Genomic DNA, 20,200 nt, shown 5'->3' on the forward strand with positions numbered 1-20,200 from the left:
ATAATCTAATAATATATTTTATGTAAATAAATATTCACAATTATACATTACTTTAAAATATTATTTTAAATTTTAATGAATAGGTTAGTTTTTAATTAGGTCTAGCAAGTTTTATTTGAAACACCACGTCAAGTTCATCTTCCTAACCCAAGCAGTTCATCTCCTCCGCAGTCAAGCACCATAGAGAGGAAGAACGGCACGTCGGCACTTCACCATTACACCCATCTTTTCCTTCGACATCACACGCGTTAAGGTTAGTAAATGAATCAAGCATTAAGTTTGAAAAGAAAAACGATGTTAATTGTTCGCTTGATTCAATTAATCGCTTTCCCTTCCGTTTTACTACTTCAAATTGCAGTAATTCGTATTCCCAATTTTCAATTCAATCAAGCATTTAAACGTAAATTCCCAGCAAGCGTTTTACCGTTTTTACCATCCCCAAAAATCAGTTTCAATTATCAAACCAATTTTCAATTGTGAATGAAACTATGAATGTATAAAAACTCATTGGTCTAAATTATCTCGTAAAAATTTGTGATGTACTCTGCATTTTTTTTCTTCTTTCTTTTGATAATTTAGTTCATTGCTTAGGAGATTGTGTGGATGATTAATTACCTCATACTAATTTGTTTTGACTCGCTACACTGTACAAGCTACGGACATTATGCAAGAATTATATTTTACTGCATTTTTTTTTTTTGATAATTGAGGTTTGTTCTTTTATTAAGATGGAGGGAGGAGCCATAGGTTGGACAATTGTTGATTACACATCTATCCTTAATGTTTCAGATAATTAGTGTTTAAATTTAGGTTGATTCAATTGGGTGGGTTATGATCTCACAGAGCAGTCTCTGTTTTTCTTAAAGGAGGATCCTCTGTTTTCTGATGTTTATGTTTACGTTTATTTTTTTTGGATAATTTGTTGTTATTTTATTGACTTTGGCATGGGTTCCAAATCGGTCCAGCCCATTTGCATTTTGGTCCGATTACAAGCAATTGAAAAGTTTGTATCTGTTCGCAATTGGCTATTGAAAGGGTTTTTGCTTCAGTGTTTATGTACAAATGAATTTGATAGTTATTAGATTTTGATTGAATCTAGCAGATATGATTTTCATAACTAATTTGCAGTTTAAAGGTCTCGTTTCTCTTGCATAGTCATTGTCATATATGCACCAAATAATTACATATGCCCAAAAAAGTAATTGAAAAGTTGAGGGGAAGCACTCTATGCTATTTTATGGTTTACAACAGTTATAACCATGCGACAAAATCATCTTGTCTGCGTAAGCCTTGCCTTGCTAGCGCACCTGCTACCGTGTTGGACTCACGGCCTTTGTATGTAATGTCTATGCCTATCCCCTTTTTCCTTGGCCATTTCTATGTAGTTGAGAATAAAAGTGAGGTTCCAAGGCCCAGGTTTTAGATTTGAGCACCATTTTACTGCATTATCTGAGTCGGACTCCACCACCAGCTTGTATTGATGTAAATGTTCATGTGCCATGAAGATTTTTATTGCCCTGTGAATTGCCCTACGTTTTTCTTGACTTATCCTTTATAATTTGTTTGAATTTACAGAACACCAAGAGAACACTAGTGTTAGATGGCCAAAAGAAATCTAGATGCAAAAGATTTAAAAGAGAATGGTGAGAAAAGGTAAAGTTCTTATTCCTTTAAACATACTAGTAGATTTTGGATTTTGGAGAAGTGCAAATATTGGAATCTTAGAAAGTTTTTAAAGAATTTTATATATTTGCACTTTGCCATATTTTTTAGGTTTGGGGGCTAGGCAATATTCAGTTTGATGTAATACTTGAATTTTTTTTTTTTGTCAAAATAGAATGAGAACTATTGATAGCGAAGGAGGAAGTTTTGAGCAGAAGTTTGAAAGAAAAGAAGCAAAAGAAGGTCATACGGCGGTATGAATTACATCAAATATATGCACCTAATTTATAGCTCATTGACATTTATACTTGAGATTGATCATAATAGCTAAACTCTTTTTTATGTCAGGTACCTAATGTGAGGTGTTGTCCAGAAAAAATGAATTTGATTCTTTTGCAGTCATGATTGTGGCATATATATGTTGGTTGCAATTGATTTATGGCCACATTATGAAACAGAGTTGAATTACTTTTTGGTAAGCAACTTACAACCTACTAGTTCATAAAAATTGAGCTTATCTCATACATAAACTCATGAAACTACATCTATTATGCAGGAAGATACTAAGTGTGTACGTGAGCAACTATCGTTGACGATTGTGAAGAGTGATTATAATTTACGAAAGGAAGATATCTTGGAAAGTGCTGAACACCATAAAAGAGACTATATAGTTTTAAAATTTTAATTTTTTGTTCAAAGAGCTAAGTTTTACTTAGAAGGGAATGAATTATGTAAAAATGATGTCAATAGTACATCAGTACATGCTTTTCTTGAAATTAATTTTAAATTATCTTTTAAATATTTAGTAATTTTCTTTCAAACCATAGTTGAAATTGGATCATCATAATTTAGTTCTTAATTGAATGATGAACGGGACTCTTTTTTTTAATGATGATTGATGGCTAGGCGTCCAACTCAGTACTCATTGACAATTGGAATTAATGTGAATGTTTATTTTATTTCACTATATATTTCGTAATTATACAAAAATAACTGCATAGGTGTAACGAAGGATATGGCCGGGTCTGTACTTTCTAATCAGGTTGCACTTTCTTAACAAAACAAAAAAAAAATGCGTTGAAGACTTTTTTATCCAAATAGGAAGCCAATTAACATTAGGTAATTGATTATATTATGGTTTCATAATTTGGTAACAATACAGATTTTATTCAGTTTTGTAATTGACATATTAGGCAAGAGAAAGATTACGAGCATCTGACAACGGTATTACCTTGGATATATCTTTTTTTTGCCGCTCCCTATTGTAAATACTACGATAAAAATAACTAAAATAACTTATAATCGGCGAAAGCTTGACTATTCAAATAAAATATTTTATTGCTCTTCTAAACAAATATTGTAAACACCTTCCTCAAAATAAATAAAAACATTCTAAATAATACGATAAAATAACTAAAATAACTTATAATCTTTTAATCTTCATCGGAAAGATCAATAAATTCTATGATCTTCATTTTTTTAGGAAGTGTTTCTGAAATATCTATACTAGGCTTCCCATTGATCTCCGATCTAACGAGGCCCATATCTATGATAGGCAAATAAATTACACGCTTTCCATTTTCATTGATTGGCATTTCTGCAAATTGTTTAGTCTTTAGTAGATATTCGTTCTTTTGAAGCTCGAATATTTCCATCAAACGTGCGGGTCTATTGGTTTCGATCAACATTGCTTCCACTTCTTTGCACCCGAATGTTTCTATCAGATTTTTCATAAATAGTCTCATTTGAACTATATCTCTTCGATGTGTTAAATTATCACCAAGTTTGCCCGGGGGTTCTGTAAAAATAAATAAATAACAATAAGTTAAGTGAAAGATAAACTCAAGCTTAGGTACGACATGCCCACCTTAGGTACTTCGACAAGCTCAAGATCTTCAGGTTCTTGAGAAGCCATCTACAAAAAAAATCAAGTACTCAATCTTGAACAATCAGAATCATATTTAACTAAAGAAGATGAACATATTATTTAACAAGCAGAATCATATTATATGGATCTTATTACAAACTAATTATTTTTTCTCCTTTCTAACCTGCAAACCCTGGCCATCCACTGTTTTATTATATCATGTAACCAGCAGTTCCTACATAATATGGAAAGCTAGGAACTCTGCAGTTCCTACAGCTTAAGCTTTGGTCCAGGCTCTCAAGGTTGACATCAAGCATTGAATTTTGAAAATCAGTGGTAGTACAATTAGTGATAATGATAGAGATTGGTTAAGTGCATTGTAATCAGTCCAGTTTGTTTTTTAGATTCAGTTTGTTCAGTCTAAGATTTTTTCAGTTTTGAGTATTAATAATTTGTATTATGTTTTGTGTATTCTGTTTCAGGTGACTGATTCAGACCCTTTAGTGAATGTCAATAAAGATAAAACATACTTCCTCCGTCTTTTAATACTCGCAACGTTTGGACTTTTGTCACTATTCATATAATCTACTTTGACTATTCGTAGTGTTTTTTATGTAAGATAAAACATAGTCATGTGGGATCTTGTTAGATTCGTCTCAATGTGTATTTTCAAAATATCAACTTTTTATAATTTTTGCATAAAGAGAATTTAAGATATAAATGATCAAAGTTGTGCATTGGCATGCGTGAAATTAACAAACGTTGCGAGTATTAAAAGACGGAGGAAGTATATTTTAATGTATTGTCACTGAGAAAACGTACAAAATTTTAACCTTCAAAAAAGAGCCTGCCTTAGCTATTACTCCGTATAACACTAAAAAGGCCCTTGAATCCAAATCCCTCCCCAGCTTTTTACCAATTACCTTAAAGAGGGCGTTTGGCAAGAGCAAAATATCTCACATCTCCTGTCGCATAGAAACCCTACAGCTAATGAGTAGCAAAAAATAGGTTCCCTTCCAAGTTCAATTGATAATCCTCATCTGGCCTCAATGTCTTTGACAAGTTAAGTCATAACCAACCAAAAAATCACTGATGGCATTGTGATCCTGATAAAGTTAGGGTGTAGCAGAAACGGCATAAGGTGGTGGTACTCCGAGCTTCACATTTATCATATTGACTTATCAAGATTAAAAAAAAAGATTGAAGAAATTCCACTTTCTACTGTAATTAATAATTTTGGAGCATATTCTACCATCCTCAGGTTGTTCCATCTGTTTTTTCTGTTTACATAAAGTATCTAATTTCATTTGAATATCAAGAAGCTTTATTTATTTCATCTTCTACACTGTTTTTAACAGACAAAAGGGTTTCACGAACCTCTACACTTTGAAGGGTGGTGTTTCAAATTATCTCAATGAAAACTATGAAAACTAAATATCTTTATTATTGACAGCAAAATCCTAACATTAACGGTTCACAATTTCAATTATAATTCCAAAAAAAAATTCACAAATTAAAAAATTCCAATAACGGTTCACAAGATGAGTTAGTAGAGTATATAGATTGGACAAAATTTGGAACCGTTAATGTTACCTAGGGGGGAATTGCAGAGTATATAGATTGGACAAAATTTGTCATAGGGGAAAATTTATCAATTAAAGTTCCAATAACGGTTCACAAGATGAGCTAAAACCCAGAAAAATCTATCTTCTACATATGTATAATCTTTAAATTGCATAATATCTATCTTCGATTATAAACATTACCGATCGTGGATTTCAAGCCAATTCGATCCACAAGCAAATTCATCCACAAATTTCTAATGCCCAATTTTTTTGATTAGCTTGATGATAATTATATCACTGATGATTGATTGATGAAACTAAAAAGAGAGATTGAGAAACAAATATCTGGCTTAATTGCAGACCATGGTCGCCCATTGAAGAAGAATTTTTTTTTTTTTTTTTTTTTTTCCCCGTTTGGGGGAGGACTGAGGAGAGCTCTGTGGTATACAGGAAGTTGAAGGTTGAAACAAACCCAAAAGACTAAAACCCCACCGAAATCCTTTACCTAATTTTTATTTTCTAATGTATTGTATTTTTTATTTTCTAAATATAAATTAGTAAATGTAATTTTAATTTTAATTTCATATATCATATAAATAATTAAAAGTATTTTTTTCTAATTTCCTATATAAATTAGAATTGTTTTTCTGAAATAAAAAATTATATTATTAAATTTGTAAATTAGAATATTAAGATTTTCCTACCTTTTTTATGGCATGTATAATAGGTTATATAATCTAAATATTTTAGTTTCCTAATACATCTATGACACATAGGCGTGCCACGTCACTACTGTGACACGGCTTAAAGGTCGCATGTTGCGACCTTTATCATTTCCGAATACAAAATACGTACTTAATAATTAGCTAGCTACACGACCTTTTCTTTCTAGCCAAAAAAGTTACACAAAATTTCTCAAACAATTATTTCGCAATTTAGAGGGTGGACCATGGTGCACGTAGAGCATGGTGCATCTTAAGAACACTAATATATAATTGAAAGAACATCTGGTTACGAGAAAAGAACATGAGTTTTTTTTTTTTTTAGGTTTTTAATAAATAGTAAAATAATATATTATTTTTATAGCAAAAAAGTGAAATATTATATCACGTGTTCTTTTGCCGTAGTGCATGTCATGTTCTTTTGCTTATACACATATGTTCTTTTGGTGCACCATGCTCTATGTGCACCCGGTCCATAGTCCACGGATTGACTTAGCAGTAGCTGGTATGCTAGTTAAAGATGGTCGTGGGCCGGTCCGGGCTTCGGGCTGTGTGCCTAACCGGGTCGGGACCACGTCAGGTCCACGTTGTTTCGTGCCGGGACGGGTCCAAAAGTTAAAAACATGGCCCAAGCCCACGGGCTTTCCAGCCCGTCGTGTATAAAGCTAATTTTTACTAAATTTAGCGTGCTTTGTCGTGTCGAGTCGTGTTTTTTTCAAAAAATTAAGGCCCAATCCCGACCCATGACCCACTACTTCGTGTCCGTGCCAAGCCGGTAATTTTTTGTACCGAGTCGGGTCGGGTTTCGTGGCGGCCCGACCACAACCATCTTTAATGCTAGTTGGATAAGAGATAGGTGACCGTGGCAGTGCATGTGGACTGACCCCTTAAATTACTAACTGCATACAACTTTTTACGCGAACTCTAATCTTTTACCCTAACTTCTAATGATTCTTTTGTTGAATTTATGTATAAATTAAAATCACATAAATGGATCTCAACAAAGTTCAAAGAGCTGGTCAAAACTACCATGATGACATTAATAATAATGGCTCCATCATCTAGTACGTGGTAAGCAACTAACCTATAAGAAAAGGTTGACAACTTCTTTATCCTTTTCTTAAGTATTTTGACAACTAATTAACGTTAATTCCATTTATTTTATTACATTTAAAATATCAACTTGATTATAACTATCAATCCAAGATGATGGCGCACGACTATTAGTTCATGCATTATTAAGGTTTAAATCAACATCTAAAAGGCTAATTAGGAAGAATTAGAGAAAGTAATTAGAGAGAAATTAATTAAATTAAGATGGCTGCAAAATATATAGTGGTGTTAGTAGCAATTACAACACTAATGTTGAGGAATCACAATGTAGGTGCAACAGAATTGATCGTAGGAGACGATGCGGCGTGGAACGTTCCCGGCTCACCGGAAACTTACTCTACTTGGGCTTCCAAACACACATTTTCCGTTGGTGATGTTCTAGGTAATTGTTTGTCAAAAAGAAAATGTTCTAGGTAATTTTGACTAATGTTCAGTAAAGATGGTTGTGGCTGGTCTGGGCTGGTTTGTGTTGAACCCACATACTGGCCCGACTCACGTCAAACTCACTTGTTTCGTGTCAGTCGGACCAGGCTAAAATATCAAAAGGACAGCCAAAGTATGTGTGCCCTCGTTTTGGGTCGGGTCGGGCCGTGTCTTCATGCCTAAGGCTAATTTCAATTTAGCGCGTTTTTTCATGCCGGGTTGGGTCGTGCCTTCCTACCTAAGCTTAATTGTACTCAATTTAGTGTGCTTTGTCATGCTTTTTTTATAGGCCCAAGCCCATGTGCCTTCATGATGGGTCGTGTCATACATTCGTGCCTAAGCCTAACTTTATTGAATTTAGCGGGATTTATCGTGCCTTTTAAAATTAAATGTGGTCGAGCCTAACCCAAGACTTCTTACTCGTGTCGGGTCGTGCTTTTTTCGTGTCGCATCTTGTTGTGCCTCGATCCAGGCGGCCCAGCCAAATGTCAACTTTAAAATTGTTTAGAAGAAGATGCATTCACTATACATTTGTGTTACTACTTTTGGTCCATGAAATTCTGTTCATTTGCATTTTACGCGGTTTCTAAAAGTAAATCATTATTTAGATTTGTAATCTTAGCTAGTTTATTTATGGAGATTGAAGTAATTTTGTTGTGTACAATATGTACAAAAATGCAGTGTTCAACTTTGTGAATGGATCTCACACGGTGGCTTTGGTGAACAAGAATGCATTTGAGACGTGCAACACAAGTAACGTAAACTCGGCCATAATGTCTCAAAGTCCTGTACGAGTTCCTCTTCAGAAAACCGGCCAGCTTCACTTCATCTGCACCGTTGATGACCATTGTTTGTCCGGCTTAAAATTATCCATCAATGTCACCGACAAGTCGCCGTTGTCACCAGCTTCGTCGTCAACTCCGCCGGCGAATTCATCACCAACGAATATCCCTTCTTTTGCCTTTGTTGCCTCATCTTCTCTCATGCTTTTTTTTGTGAACTTGTGATCAATCTTTTAATTTGATTTGCTTAACTAATTGGTTCCATTGCTTAACTAATTAGTTCCATAACTAATTAGTTACAGTGCTTAACTAATTAGTTTAATTGCTTAACTAATTGGTTCTATTCCTTAACTAATTAATTAGTTTAATTATTATTAAACTAATTGGTTCTATTGTTTAACTAATTGGTTCCATTGCTTAACTTATATGATACCAAAGCGGTATTTTGTGTATGACCACCTTATATAAAAGTTTGTATTCGATTTTTCCACAACCTTACTTGTACGAGTATCCACAAACTTTGTAATAAGTTTTTATCAAGACAAACATTTACGTCAAATATATCTAATATAATACTTCGTACAAAAACTTATTTATGACAGTCTTATGTATTAAACCAAGTTACTAACTTTTTACCAAATACTTGTACTTAAAAATCAAATATATGGTTGACCATTGTGATTGTCAAATAGTTAATGTTCTATTAGCTATACTTGATTACTTTCGAATCAAAAAGTTACATTTATCATCGTAATATCGTATAATTAAGTTTTTTATTGTTGATATCAAATATATAGTTACTTTCTATTAACATGATCTATATGATACAGCAATGTAACATAATTAAATTTTTAACATAACATTGAAATAGGCTGAATACTTGCAAGTTGCAACGGACCATTAATGTGTTTGGAAAAACATTTCAAATGACCAAAATGGTTAAATTATGCTACTTGGGCCGGGCCGTAATCAGATACTCCTAAATGGCTCACTAATCAACACGGATATAGACCATCATAACCCGAACTAAATTCAACCCGAACCACTTCTTCATATATCATATTGATCATATTTTATACTACCTCCGTTTCAGAAAGTTCTTTACGCTTTGGAAAATGTGTCCAAAGCATAAAAACTTTGACTGTAAATTCCCACTATTATATACATCAAAATGTTATATGTTAGATGTTGTTAGATTGGTCTCGTTATTCATTTTCAGAATATCAACTTTTTATAATTTTTTCTCATATGAAATTGGATATATTAATAAATGTAAAGAACTTTATGAAACGGAGACGGAGGTAGTAGGCAATTAAGCGAACCAAGCATGTGATTTCTGAATAATGATTCTTAGTTATTGCTTTGTACGATGTCAACAATCTACCATTGACTATTTGACTCTACTTTTGATCTGTAAATCAAAATCATACTTCATGATCTCCACAGTCCACACTATAGCTAATACTCTACATAAATTCAGTATATATTAAACTTAGTTGTTCAATACTTGTTTTTACAACTCAAATCATGTTCAAGTAATTAAGGTCGTCACTTGTTGTTCTACGCTAAATTGATCTCTACCAATTATTAGCATCAGAAAAAATAATTTATGATGAAAATGAGAATAGTTTTAGTGCTAGTATTATTATTGGTATTTCATTGCGCAGATGCAACAACATTTACAGTTGGAGATGCATTGAATTGGGTGGATCCTCCTACTCCAATGACTTATTCTGTTTGGGCTTCGTCCAATGTCTTTGTCATACATGATGTTTTAGGTAACATTCTTTTCTTTTTTTTGTTCAACTAATTGTCTAAAATTAATTACTTAGGATTTTTTTAAAAATAAATCTTGTTTATTTAATTTAATAATTTCATTCATGCCATGTTCATCTTTCTATATCGATACTCGGCACATAATTGTACATATGAAGATTATTTTTATCCACCTCAGAAAATCTTCATATTTACAATAATGTGCTGAGTAGTGAGTATAGTACATTAGTACCTGTAAAGGGAGAAATACTCTGTATTTTATATTTTAACTTCGGTCACTAAATGACAGTGGTAGTTTCTTTTATGCCATATTCCGTATCCACTATTGTGATAAAGCTCATCAATTTAGAACCTTCTTCTTTAATTTGTTAGGGAAAAAAAGAGAACGAATTTTACCCTCAATTTGTAATTTTCACTAATGAACAAGTCTAGTAAAATGCTGTCAAAAAAAAAAAAAAAGTCTAGTAAAGTTTCGTTCTCAATTTTATCCCCGGACCTCTAACGCCCGGCCATTCAAGCATCATGGAGGAGGTAAGTCGCAACATATGTCTCAATCAGTCAGTTTACAAGGGGTTGTATTTTTTACAGGATTTGAACTCTAGACGGACCCTACAATTTCAACTTGGATCCTCTAAGAACTAATAAATCATTTTTCAAAAATCATTTGCAGTATTCAATTTCAACAATGGAAGCCACAACGTAGCAGAAGTAACAAAAAGAGCTTACAAGAAGTGCAACACAAGTTCCCTAATCTCCCTTAATCACCATTCCCCAGCAAGTATTACCCTAAACAGAAGGGGTATAAGATACTTCATTTCCACCCTCCACAATGATTGTCAAAATGGTCAAAAATTAGCCATAAACGTTCTACAAAACTTGCCACCGTCGCCTACGCCTACACCGCCACCGGAAATCGCCCCGGAATTAAATAATCCTGCTCTTCCTCCTGGTGTTGCTACTCCAACTAATACTGTTGTTACAACTCCTCCGCCTTTAACAAGTTCAGCTCGGCCTTCATACGTTGGTCCTAATGTTTTTTGTCTAACTTTAGTGGTAACCCTTAGTTTGGGGTTACTTTGTCAATTTGTAATTGCTTAGTTCTTGAAGTTTTAATTGTGGTTGATTGATTAGGACATCTAATTTCAATTGATATTGCGAAATAGTAATTCACCAATTTTAAACGATCCACACTAAATTTATTGTGGATCATGCTTTAAAAAAAGGGTAACAACTTGTGCCTAATTTATTTTGGCATGTATATTATGATTATTATGAAAAAAAATATCAAATTACATTGGTGTGGTTGACACATGTTGTGCTTGAATAATGTGATTTTAAGTCACAATTCACTTTAAAAAACAAAGGATTATTATATCTAAGAATTTTGGTATTTAATTTATAATAGTCACTATATGAGAAATAGAGGTTACTATGTATGTAAAAAGGGTGATAGATAAAATTATTGGTTTTAGGTCCACACTAATATTATTGCGGATCAGAATCATGCAAGAATAATCCATCGTTTTGACAGCTTTATAATGCACCAAACTCCTAATTGGGTACTCCCTTTTTTCCTTTTTGTTTGCCACATTTGCCATTTAGTCTGTCACTAAAAGAGTGACGCGTTACCATAGATATTCATAGGGTTTACAAATTACTCTTACATAAAATAAATTTTGTCCCACCATTTTTATCTCTTTCAATTTCACTCAACCAACTTTTAATAAAACACTTGATGTGAATGGATCTATTGGCCTATGGCACATTTGGTCTTACAGAAACAATGCAGTTTTTGATATAAAGATGGGAAGTATTGCAAGCTTTTATAATAAGTTTTGGGCAGATTATACTTTCTCTAACAATATGGTGCAGTGTGTAGACTCTGATTCTGGATCGAGTTCTTCTCAGCCTGCACGAGTTTGGGCTCCTCCTCTAAAATCTTTCTATAAGCTGAACATTGATGGCTCGTGTATTGACATTAATAATGCCGGAGGTGGAGGGGTGCTAAGGTGTGTTAAAGGTCTCTGGCACATTGGTTATTCTATCCACTTTAAGGTCTCCTGCTTCTGCAGAGCTGACTGCAATCAAAGAAGGCTTGCTTATAGCCCGGGAAAGGAAAATCACTCATCTGGAACTAGAGATTGATGTCAGCACCTTGAAATACATGCTTGAAAATCCAGCAGGTTATCGGGATCACCAGTTAGCCCATTTGATTAACCTTTGCTGATTAACCTTTGCTGAAAAGGAACTGGTCTGTCATGATCTTTCATGTGAAAAGAGATGCGAACAAAGTTGCTCATGGTCTGACTGAGATTGGGTGAAGAATGTCAATAGCCAAGACTTATCACTTCCAACCACCACGCAATGTTCTTGAAGATTATATGAAGGATTCGGGTCCCCTGGCAATTTCCTAGCTTTGAAGATTGTTCGCTACAGAAGGATTAGTGAACATATTGCTAACATGCCTAACTTCACCTATTTTGCTTTGTGCTAAACTCTTAAGGCTAGTTTGTTCTGCCATGGCTTTTACTGGTTTTTGTGGGTAGTCATGAGCATATTTTGCTGGTTCTTATGTGTGAAAACAATTATTGAGGCCTTCATCGCCTCCCTATAATATATTTCCTATTTCTGCGTAAAAAAAATCAAGGACGGGGAAGTAGTTGTGTGGTTGGTGTGAAATTTATATCAATTAAACTAAATGGTGTAAGGTTTATCACAAAGCCCAAAATATAAGAACACTGAGGCCGGCAGGCCGGTCCAACAATCTGTCAAATGGTAACAAATAGAGTCGTCAAAATTTGACCCGATTGAGAAACCGACCAAAATCAACCGACATCCGAACCAAATATATCGGAGGAATTGTGATCTCAAAACCGACCCGAACATATCCGTTATTGATCCAAAATTTGAATTAACCCGTGAATTCAAGACCCAAACCCCATCCGCTAGAGACCCGGGGAGACCCATACCCCGATTTTCATCCGATAACTTTTAACTGAACCGAACCCGCTTCCGAAATCCAAATTTACCCGATAAAAACAACAAACAACCCGACCTGATAAAACCCGGTATCCGATTTAAACCCGGCTCATGCAGACCCGAATTTGAGTTATATATTGTCAATCCGACCTGACTTAATCCAAAATCCGAAAATAACCCGACTCGAGTTAACCTAAAAATGAAATCCATCTCAGATAAAACATTCCCGATTGAACTAGAATTCTATTCAATTTAATCGTTATTAGTCTGACTTAAAATTAACCGAACTAAACTATTAGTTATGTAAATCCATTGATATATGAAATTCATTCCATTTTTTTTCATACTAAATGATTTTGAGACACTGTAATAGAAGCTTTAAAAATCTTTGTTTAGCATGAAGTCCTAGAATAATAAAATGATGTAATTTTATGCAAGCTCGAGAGTTACTGAATTAATAGAACACAAGAATACAAGGTTAACTCAATCTAAACTTGAAACGTAAACTCAATCCATAATTGACCCGAAGTCGAGATAAGTCTGATCCGTACACGAGACTCGTCGATCCATACTTGACCCCGGCCGTATGCGAGACTTAGCCGATCCGGACATGACCGACACATACACGAAGTAAGCCGGTTAACGTCGTATCTGATCTGACATACACCTGAACCAAACTCAATCCAAACCTAATTAAACCTTTATAAAACTGTTTCAAATCCAAACTAGTTCCAACTGAACCCGAGATCGACCCGAATTAATCGAATTTGGGTTCAATTCGAAACCTTTTATCTCCCAACATGCTCAAGAACCGAGAGCCGTCCCGTCATCCGAACCAAAGTTATCCGAACCGATCCGAATAGAAACATTGACCCGACATTAACCGATTTCGATGTTACCCTAACCGTTTATAACTGATCTGAAACCGATCCGTTGACCCGATTTGACGGCTCTAGTACTAACAAGTAACTACATCAATACAAGACAATAAACTACGAAAATCCTCTTTTGCAATTTTCAATTGAACCCAGACAACTTTGAAGCTTTTCACAGAAACGTTTCCACTGTCACCTCCCAAAAACCAAACTCTGTCTCGGTCCTGTGCAGCTAACCCCCCTCAGCTATTTGGACGCCCTATCCGCTCTTCTGTTAGCATGAGCATGAATTAAATTCTATTTGTACTTCTTTTTCTCCAGGTTTCATTCGATTTCTTGTGGATTTCCATGTTGGAAATTGAAAAATATATTAAAATCACAATTCTTATATAAATAATACTTAAATTCATTCAGCTTTGACAACTTTTAATTGGTTGGAAATTATTTCTAACGCAAAATAATTTAATTTAACCCGTTATTTTATTTTAATTGTTTCTAAGAAATTTTAAATTGGCATTAATTCTTTTGTTCTTGCACATATGTAGGATGATCATGCGTCTTCGAATATGAAGGGACACACCTTACACATTCATGAATTAAAACTTAGAAGAGGACATGAGATTAAAACTTAAGAGGGGCGATATTTGAATTTAATTTCTTCTTTCAATCAATTTTTTTTATGTGAAATAAGTAGTACTCCATACATATATAGTAAGTAATGATATACTCGTAAGTTATGCTCGAGCACTGACATGTTTTGTCTAACGTTTTTGGCCAATTCAATCAACTTTTTAAAATTATTCGTTATAACATTTTAGTCTTTTTTTTTAAAACTATTTAACTTCAAACGAGTTTTATAAGGTTTTTTAACTAACTTTTTCTTTGAATAGTCACAAAACAATCTAGAACAAATTAATCACTTTTGACTTACCCCAACCTAGTCCAATTCTTTGACAAAAAGGCTAGGTCTTGCCCGACCTCCCAACTCTTGGGCAAATTGCATGCAATTTGGCCCGAAGTCCATCTCAGACCGATCATATCAACTCTACTATTTATGTTTTTTTTTATACTAAAATCAACTCATTTAGTATTGTACGTAACAAATTTTTGACGAATTTAAAATGGCAATCATTACTCCGCAACGATATCATATACCTGTATCAATTTAATAATTTCGTGATAAAAAGTAACGAATTTGTCAAATTTTAATTATTCAAATTAATGATGTCATGTACTACGTATCAATTATAGTAATGGTAAGCTAATGATCAAATGTCTTAGCAAAGTCTTGAATCAAATTATTATTCTCTTGGTCCAATTTATAAGTTCCGTACTTATTACTCCGCAATTCATTGCTTGGTCAAAATAAAATTAGAAAGCCGAAAAGCAATCACAATTAAAGAAGAAGAAGTAAGAGAAAAGGACAAACAAAAATAGACTTGTCAACCCCCCAAAAACAAAGTCCAATTGTACGTGCTTGGCGAAATTAGAAACCGCAACGGGTCGGATTCAGTTTGCATGTACAAGGTTCAAATCCAACCTGCTCAATATTCGGATATTATGTCTGCTAAAATCTGACTCATGAAACATTATATGTGAGTGTCCCATGTTGATAAAAGGAGAGGTGATACTTATAAAGATAAAGGGTTTGATCCCCTTATTGTCATATACTTCCTCCGTTCATAAATACTCGCAACGTTTGCTGCTTTCACGCATGTCAATGCACAATTTAGATCGTTAGTATTTTAAATTATTTTCAAACAAAAATTATAAAAAGTTGATATTTTCAAAATACGTGTTGAGATTTGAGACGAACCTAGCAAGATCCTACATGACTATGTTGTATTTGACATATAAATCACCTACACTAGTCAAAGCGGAATATGTGAATAGTGTAAAAATATCAAACGTTGCGAGTATTTATGAACAGAGAAAGTACTTCGTATATGGTTTTAAAATGAAACCTCCTACGATATTTGGAAGTAAACTCTCTCCTGTTAAGTGTTAACGGGTGGAGCTCATACCCGTATTTAACAAATTCAGATTCCAAGTCCGAAAACGTATAGGCGGACTCCGACCCGAATCTGTGAAAAAACACAAAACAAAAGGGACAAATTAGAAAGACTTGTCAACCCAAAAGCAAAAGTCCAATTGGGTTTGGTGGAAATTAAGACCAAACTCTTCAACGCGGCTACTAGTTGTGTTCACAAGTTTCTCCAATCTTACTAGCTACGTTGTTTTTTGTGACTAGGACTAGGGTGGGTGTGGGTACCCCTTAATTTTAAGGGATAGCTCGTAATAATATTCAATTTGCAAAACCCTCACCTTCCTCTTTCCTTCCCTTAGCACGAGTCCACCTCACCAATTGTCCCCAATAAACACGGGTACCCGCCGTCAAACCTGCCCCCCTATCCCTTAATTAATTGTCACTTGTATGGATAAATTCAATACTGATCCTATATCTTTTAGGGAGAAACATCACTCAATTCTTCTTTATCATTGTCATGATGACTCGTAATTAACGGTAACCTATCTAATATTATTATATTCATGTGACAAAAAAAATATTATTATTAATCTGTTAATTAACAAGTAAGAGTACATTTCATTCTTATAGAATTTTTTTTCTTCTAAACTTATCGACTTTGAGTTTAACTTATTTGGAAATGTTTTAAAATTATTAGCCTTGATTTGACATGGTATGAGTAATGGGGAAAACAAATTAAGAAAATTTTGATAACGTATGAGTTTCAATCAAAAATCTTAAGTTGATGGAAATCGCTTGCCTCTAAATGTAAATATATGTAAGCAATGCAATTTATCTTATTTGGAATCCTCTCATTTGAGCGTTATTGTTAGGGTAGGGGGGGGGGGGGGGGGGGGATTGTTACTTCGTATTTCACTTACCTATATATTTAGGGAGGTCGTTGGAGCAGGCGAGCAACATAGAATATAACTCATCTAAATCCATTATACTTATTTACAAGAGATTGGAGGGAGCATGTCCAAATGCAATTAAGGAGATCATTTCCATAGAATTTTTTAAATACTTTTTTTGGTGTAGATCAGAGGGAGCTGCATTGGACAAATGTTGTAAAAATAATTCGATCTCAAATTTTAGGTACCATACACCCCTTAATATATAGTACTGAGAATGTCCAAATACGATTAAGAATATATAATTCTCATGGTCCTTATTTAAATGTTAATAAAAGCTTATTAGCCCTGTCCATTTATCCTTAAAAATAAATAAAATGATTTGCATTCCCTCACCTAATCAAATTTTGCTTAAAATTTGAATTCTGAATTTCTTACTTAAACCAGATTAGAGCCATATTAGCTTATTTTATTCAAGCCCTAAAGTCATGGGTTAATTAATTAAAGATCCAATTAGCAAACTAGATCTAGCACCCTTTTTGACTAAAAAAATATTGGAACATTTGACAGCCCAAAAAACCAACTCAAAACAAAAACAAACAAAAGTTGACCTCTTCCCACTTTTAGTTCAACTAATCCACACACCAGGTGTCAATCATCCAACGGCTCAAATTTTCCATCAAACAAAAAAACACGGTTATTTACTTTCTAATTTTGTGTTATAAATACCAAATAAATTCTTGAACAATCCAACTCATCCCACTTTCTCTTGCTCTCAATTCTCATACCTTCAAACAAAGTAAAAAAAAAACAGGGGCGACTAAATTTATTTGAAGAACACATTTGTTTGAAAAAACAGAGAAAACATAAAAATGGCAGGAAAGGGATCATGTTTTTTAATGGCAGTTATTGTAATTGCTGGATTATCAGGGATGTGTTCAGCTCAAAGTACATCTCACATTGTTGGTGGTACTACTGGTTGGGCTATCCCTTCTTCTCCTTCTTTTTACTCTACTTGGGCTAATGGTCAAACCTTCTCCGTCGGTGACACTCTTGGTAATTCTTCCTTTCCTTTCCTTTCCTTTCCTTTCTCAACTCACTCTCGTTGTTGTTATGTTATACTCCCTTCGTTCCTTATTGTTTGCCTACTTCGTAGTCTGTTCAACAAAGATGAACAGATTACGAATTAGGCACACTACTATACTAGTCTACAAACATTATGAGACCAAGGAAATATTAGTTAAGCAGTGGGACTTGGTTTTTAATATTTTGGATCTTGATTTAACACTGTGGTAGTAATTATATTAAAATATAATTGATGCTTAAATATTGATGATTAGTTCATTTGAAGCCATCTTTTAAAGATCTAGACTTTAGAAGAATTGGAAAGGTAGAGACTAGAGATTCTCTAACTATGTGAAGAAAATCAATTGTTTTGAATATTGTGATTAAAAATAGAATTGATTCTATTAAGAAAAATAAAGGAGATTTTTTAAAAAAAGTTTTGGTAATTTAAGATATATATATATGTGTTATATATTTCCCATTTATGTTTGAGAAATAATTAGCATAATAAAACTACCAATAATAATTCAAGAAATTGAGTACAAAACTGCCATATAATGAAATACCAATAATTGAGGCATAATATTACATGGAATCCCATACTTGCCATAATGCATGGACCAGTTTCACCTTTTGGCATTTTCTTTATACCTTTTCATTAATTTTTTGGGATGATAACTGTTCTAACATGCTCTCATTGACAATGCAAATGCAGTGTTCAATTTCCCAACTAATGCCCACACAGTAGCCGAAGTGAGCAGAGCAAACTTCAACGGATGCAATGGAGCCAGCCCTATTGGCGCTCTCCGTACCACCGGACCCGCTAACGTTACCCTCACCACCGCCGGAACTCACTACTACATCTGTACCGTCGGCACCCACTGCACCAACGGACAGAGGCTCTCCGTCACCGTCACTGGTCCTTCCGGTGGAGCCTCACCCGCCGCTTCTCCCACCACATCACCCTCTGGTACCGCCCCCGCTCAAAGCCCCGGTACCTCCGCTGACACCCCTTCTGGAAGCCCCACCGTCCCTGCCGCCTCTACCCCAACCGCTGATAGTCCTGCCGGTTCATCCCCATCTGCCAACTTCGCCACTTCCACCGGTGTTACCATGTTCTCCTTGGTTTCTGTTGCTGCCGCGGCTTTGATGTTCTAGACATGAGTTTTGTTGCACAATAATGTTATTGGTTTTGGGTGTTACTTATTTACCCTCTCTTTTTTAGTTTTTTTTTATTGCTAATTAATTTTTGGTCATCAGGATTATTGTTTACATATATTTTTGGTAGTTCTTGTGTAATAAAGCTGGTTTTTCATTCAGCTTCTGTGTACTCGTACATTTATTTGTTATGAATATATTTTCTTCTCATTCTTATTAAATTGAGTGGCGTGATATTTATTTATTTATTTATCGATTTCACTATTTCAAAATGTATATCCTGATCACTATTTCAAAATGCATAAATTTGGCCGTAAATCACAATTTTGCAACTATTAATGTCAACTTATAATTTCACTTGTAAAGTTTGACGTGTTTAAAATCATGAGAAAAAAATTTCTTTCAAAAATTATGTCATAAGAAAAAAAAAAAGCTTAGCAACAACTACATACATTAGAACTATAATTTGAAGTTCGCGAATAATTGTGTCATACATGATGTATTTATTTTACGTGAAATTCAACATACTACGTATAGTTATGAGTATATTTCATGCCTCTAGAGATGAAACTGCTGCATACAAATATACAACTACGAATATACAAGTATTGTTCACTAACTAGTACTCCGTACTCCGTAGTAGGATATCACTGCAACGGCTCTTTTATTCCACCATTTATATTATTATTAATTAAATGATGGAACATCTAATTATCTCTTGATTTGATTATGAACACTTTACAACCACCACCCCCCAAATGTTATTGACATTTTGTAATCGATCCTACAAAGTAGAGGAAAAAAAGCACCTACCAAAAAGTGGATTATGACTTCCTCCATTGTGCTAATAACTTATGTTAAGCATTAATTGGCCTTAATTACTTTGGTGGGATGATGATACGTGATATCAACTTTTTCAAGGCTACTTCATTCCTCTATAGAGAACCCTATGATGAACAAGGTTGTTTTTAAATCATTTACATTAATATACTTAATCATTGTTAAGAGATGTTATATGCATGATTATTGGATTGGTATCAAAATCCTGTCAAACTTTAAGTAATGTAGGGTATAAGATAGAGGTGTTTGGGAAGGATATATAGGATAATTTCCACCTTTGAAAAACGTAATCGGTGTAAATCGAACCCATACCCTAAAAAACCATAAAGATGTTCTATCAACTCGCCAAATAATCCATTCATTGTACAAATTTGACAACTATTTCCTTTGATTAAATTATCATAACCACTAATGAAGTTGGGTGCTTTTCCAACTCAAACACTGAAGTGACCTCACCCATGATTCAAACCCCGATTCAAGAATGTTGAATAATGAA

The 20,200-nt window shown here is 34.1% G+C and overlaps 3 protein-coding genes and 1 long non-coding RNA gene across 4 annotated transcripts; all 4 read left to right on the forward strand.

The window, feature by feature from the left end:
• On the forward strand, window positions 1-2,050 carry LOC130467030 (uncharacterized). The gene is made up of 3 exons (XR_008927187.1): window positions 1-253; window positions 1,576-1,653; window positions 1,838-2,050. It is a non-coding gene; the product is annotated as an uncharacterized lncRNA (long non-coding RNA).
• Window positions 2,051-7,065: 5,015 nt separating this feature from the next.
• On the forward strand, window positions 7,066-8,713 carry LOC110796124 (umecyanin-like). Its single transcript, XM_022001155.2, has 2 exons — window positions 7,066-7,311; window positions 8,034-8,713. Exons 1-2 carry the CDS (start codon window positions 7,134-7,136, stop codon window positions 8,357-8,359), a joined length of 504 nt encoding a protein of 167 aa, XP_021856847.1. The 5' UTR covers window positions 7,066-7,133; the 3' UTR covers window positions 8,360-8,713.
• An 889-nt stretch (window positions 8,714-9,602) lies between these two features.
• On the forward strand, window positions 9,603-12,266 carry LOC110796123 (mavicyanin-like). The gene is made up of 2 exons (XM_022001154.2): window positions 9,603-9,912; window positions 10,581-12,266. The coding sequence occupies exons 1-2, from the start codon at window positions 9,744-9,746 to the stop codon at window positions 11,006-11,008; spliced, it is 597 nt and encodes a 198-aa protein (XP_021856846.1). The 5' UTR covers window positions 9,603-9,743; the 3' UTR covers window positions 11,009-12,266.
• Window positions 12,267-17,384: 5,118 nt separating this feature from the next.
• LOC110796110 (cucumber peeling cupredoxin) lies at window positions 17,385-19,085 on the forward strand. The gene is made up of 2 exons (XM_022001142.2): window positions 17,385-17,697; window positions 18,422-19,085. The coding sequence occupies exons 1-2, from the start codon at window positions 17,514-17,516 to the stop codon at window positions 18,862-18,864; spliced, it is 627 nt and encodes a 208-aa protein (XP_021856834.1). The 5' UTR covers window positions 17,385-17,513; the 3' UTR covers window positions 18,865-19,085.
• Window positions 19,086-20,200: the final 1,115 nt, after the last annotated feature.

This window comes from Spinacia oleracea, chromosome 2, assembly GCF_020520425.1.
Source record: "Spinacia oleracea cultivar Varoflay chromosome 2, BTI_SOV_V1, whole genome shotgun sequence".
NCBI classification, from domain to species: Eukaryota; Viridiplantae; Streptophyta; class Magnoliopsida; order Caryophyllales; family Amaranthaceae; genus Spinacia; species Spinacia oleracea.

What these genes read in the sequence shown, in the direction of transcription:
- LOC110796124 (XM_022001155.2), top strand. Translation starts at nt 7,134, where the DNA reads ATGGCTGCAAAATATATAGTGGTGTTAGTAGCAATTACAACACTAATG. An exon ending in TTCCGTTGGTGATGTTCTAG is followed by an intron (nt 7,312 to 8,033) that starts GTAATTGTTTGT and finishes ACAAAAATGCAG; the next exon opens with TGTTCAACTTTGTGAATGGA.
- LOC110796123 (XM_022001154.2), top strand. Translation starts at nt 9,744, where the DNA reads ATGATGAAAATGAGAATAGTTTTAGTGCTAGTATTATTATTGGTATTT. An exon ending in TGTCATACATGATGTTTTAG is followed by an intron (nt 9,913 to 10,580) that starts GTAACATTCTTT and finishes AATCATTTGCAG; the next exon opens with TATTCAATTTCAACAATGGA.
- LOC110796110 (XM_022001142.2), top strand. Translation starts at nt 17,514, where the DNA reads ATGGCAGGAAAGGGATCATGTTTTTTAATGGCAGTTATTGTAATTGCT. An exon ending in CTCCGTCGGTGACACTCTTG is followed by an intron (nt 17,698 to 18,421) that starts GTAATTCTTCCT and finishes ATGCAAATGCAG; the next exon opens with TGTTCAATTTCCCAACTAAT.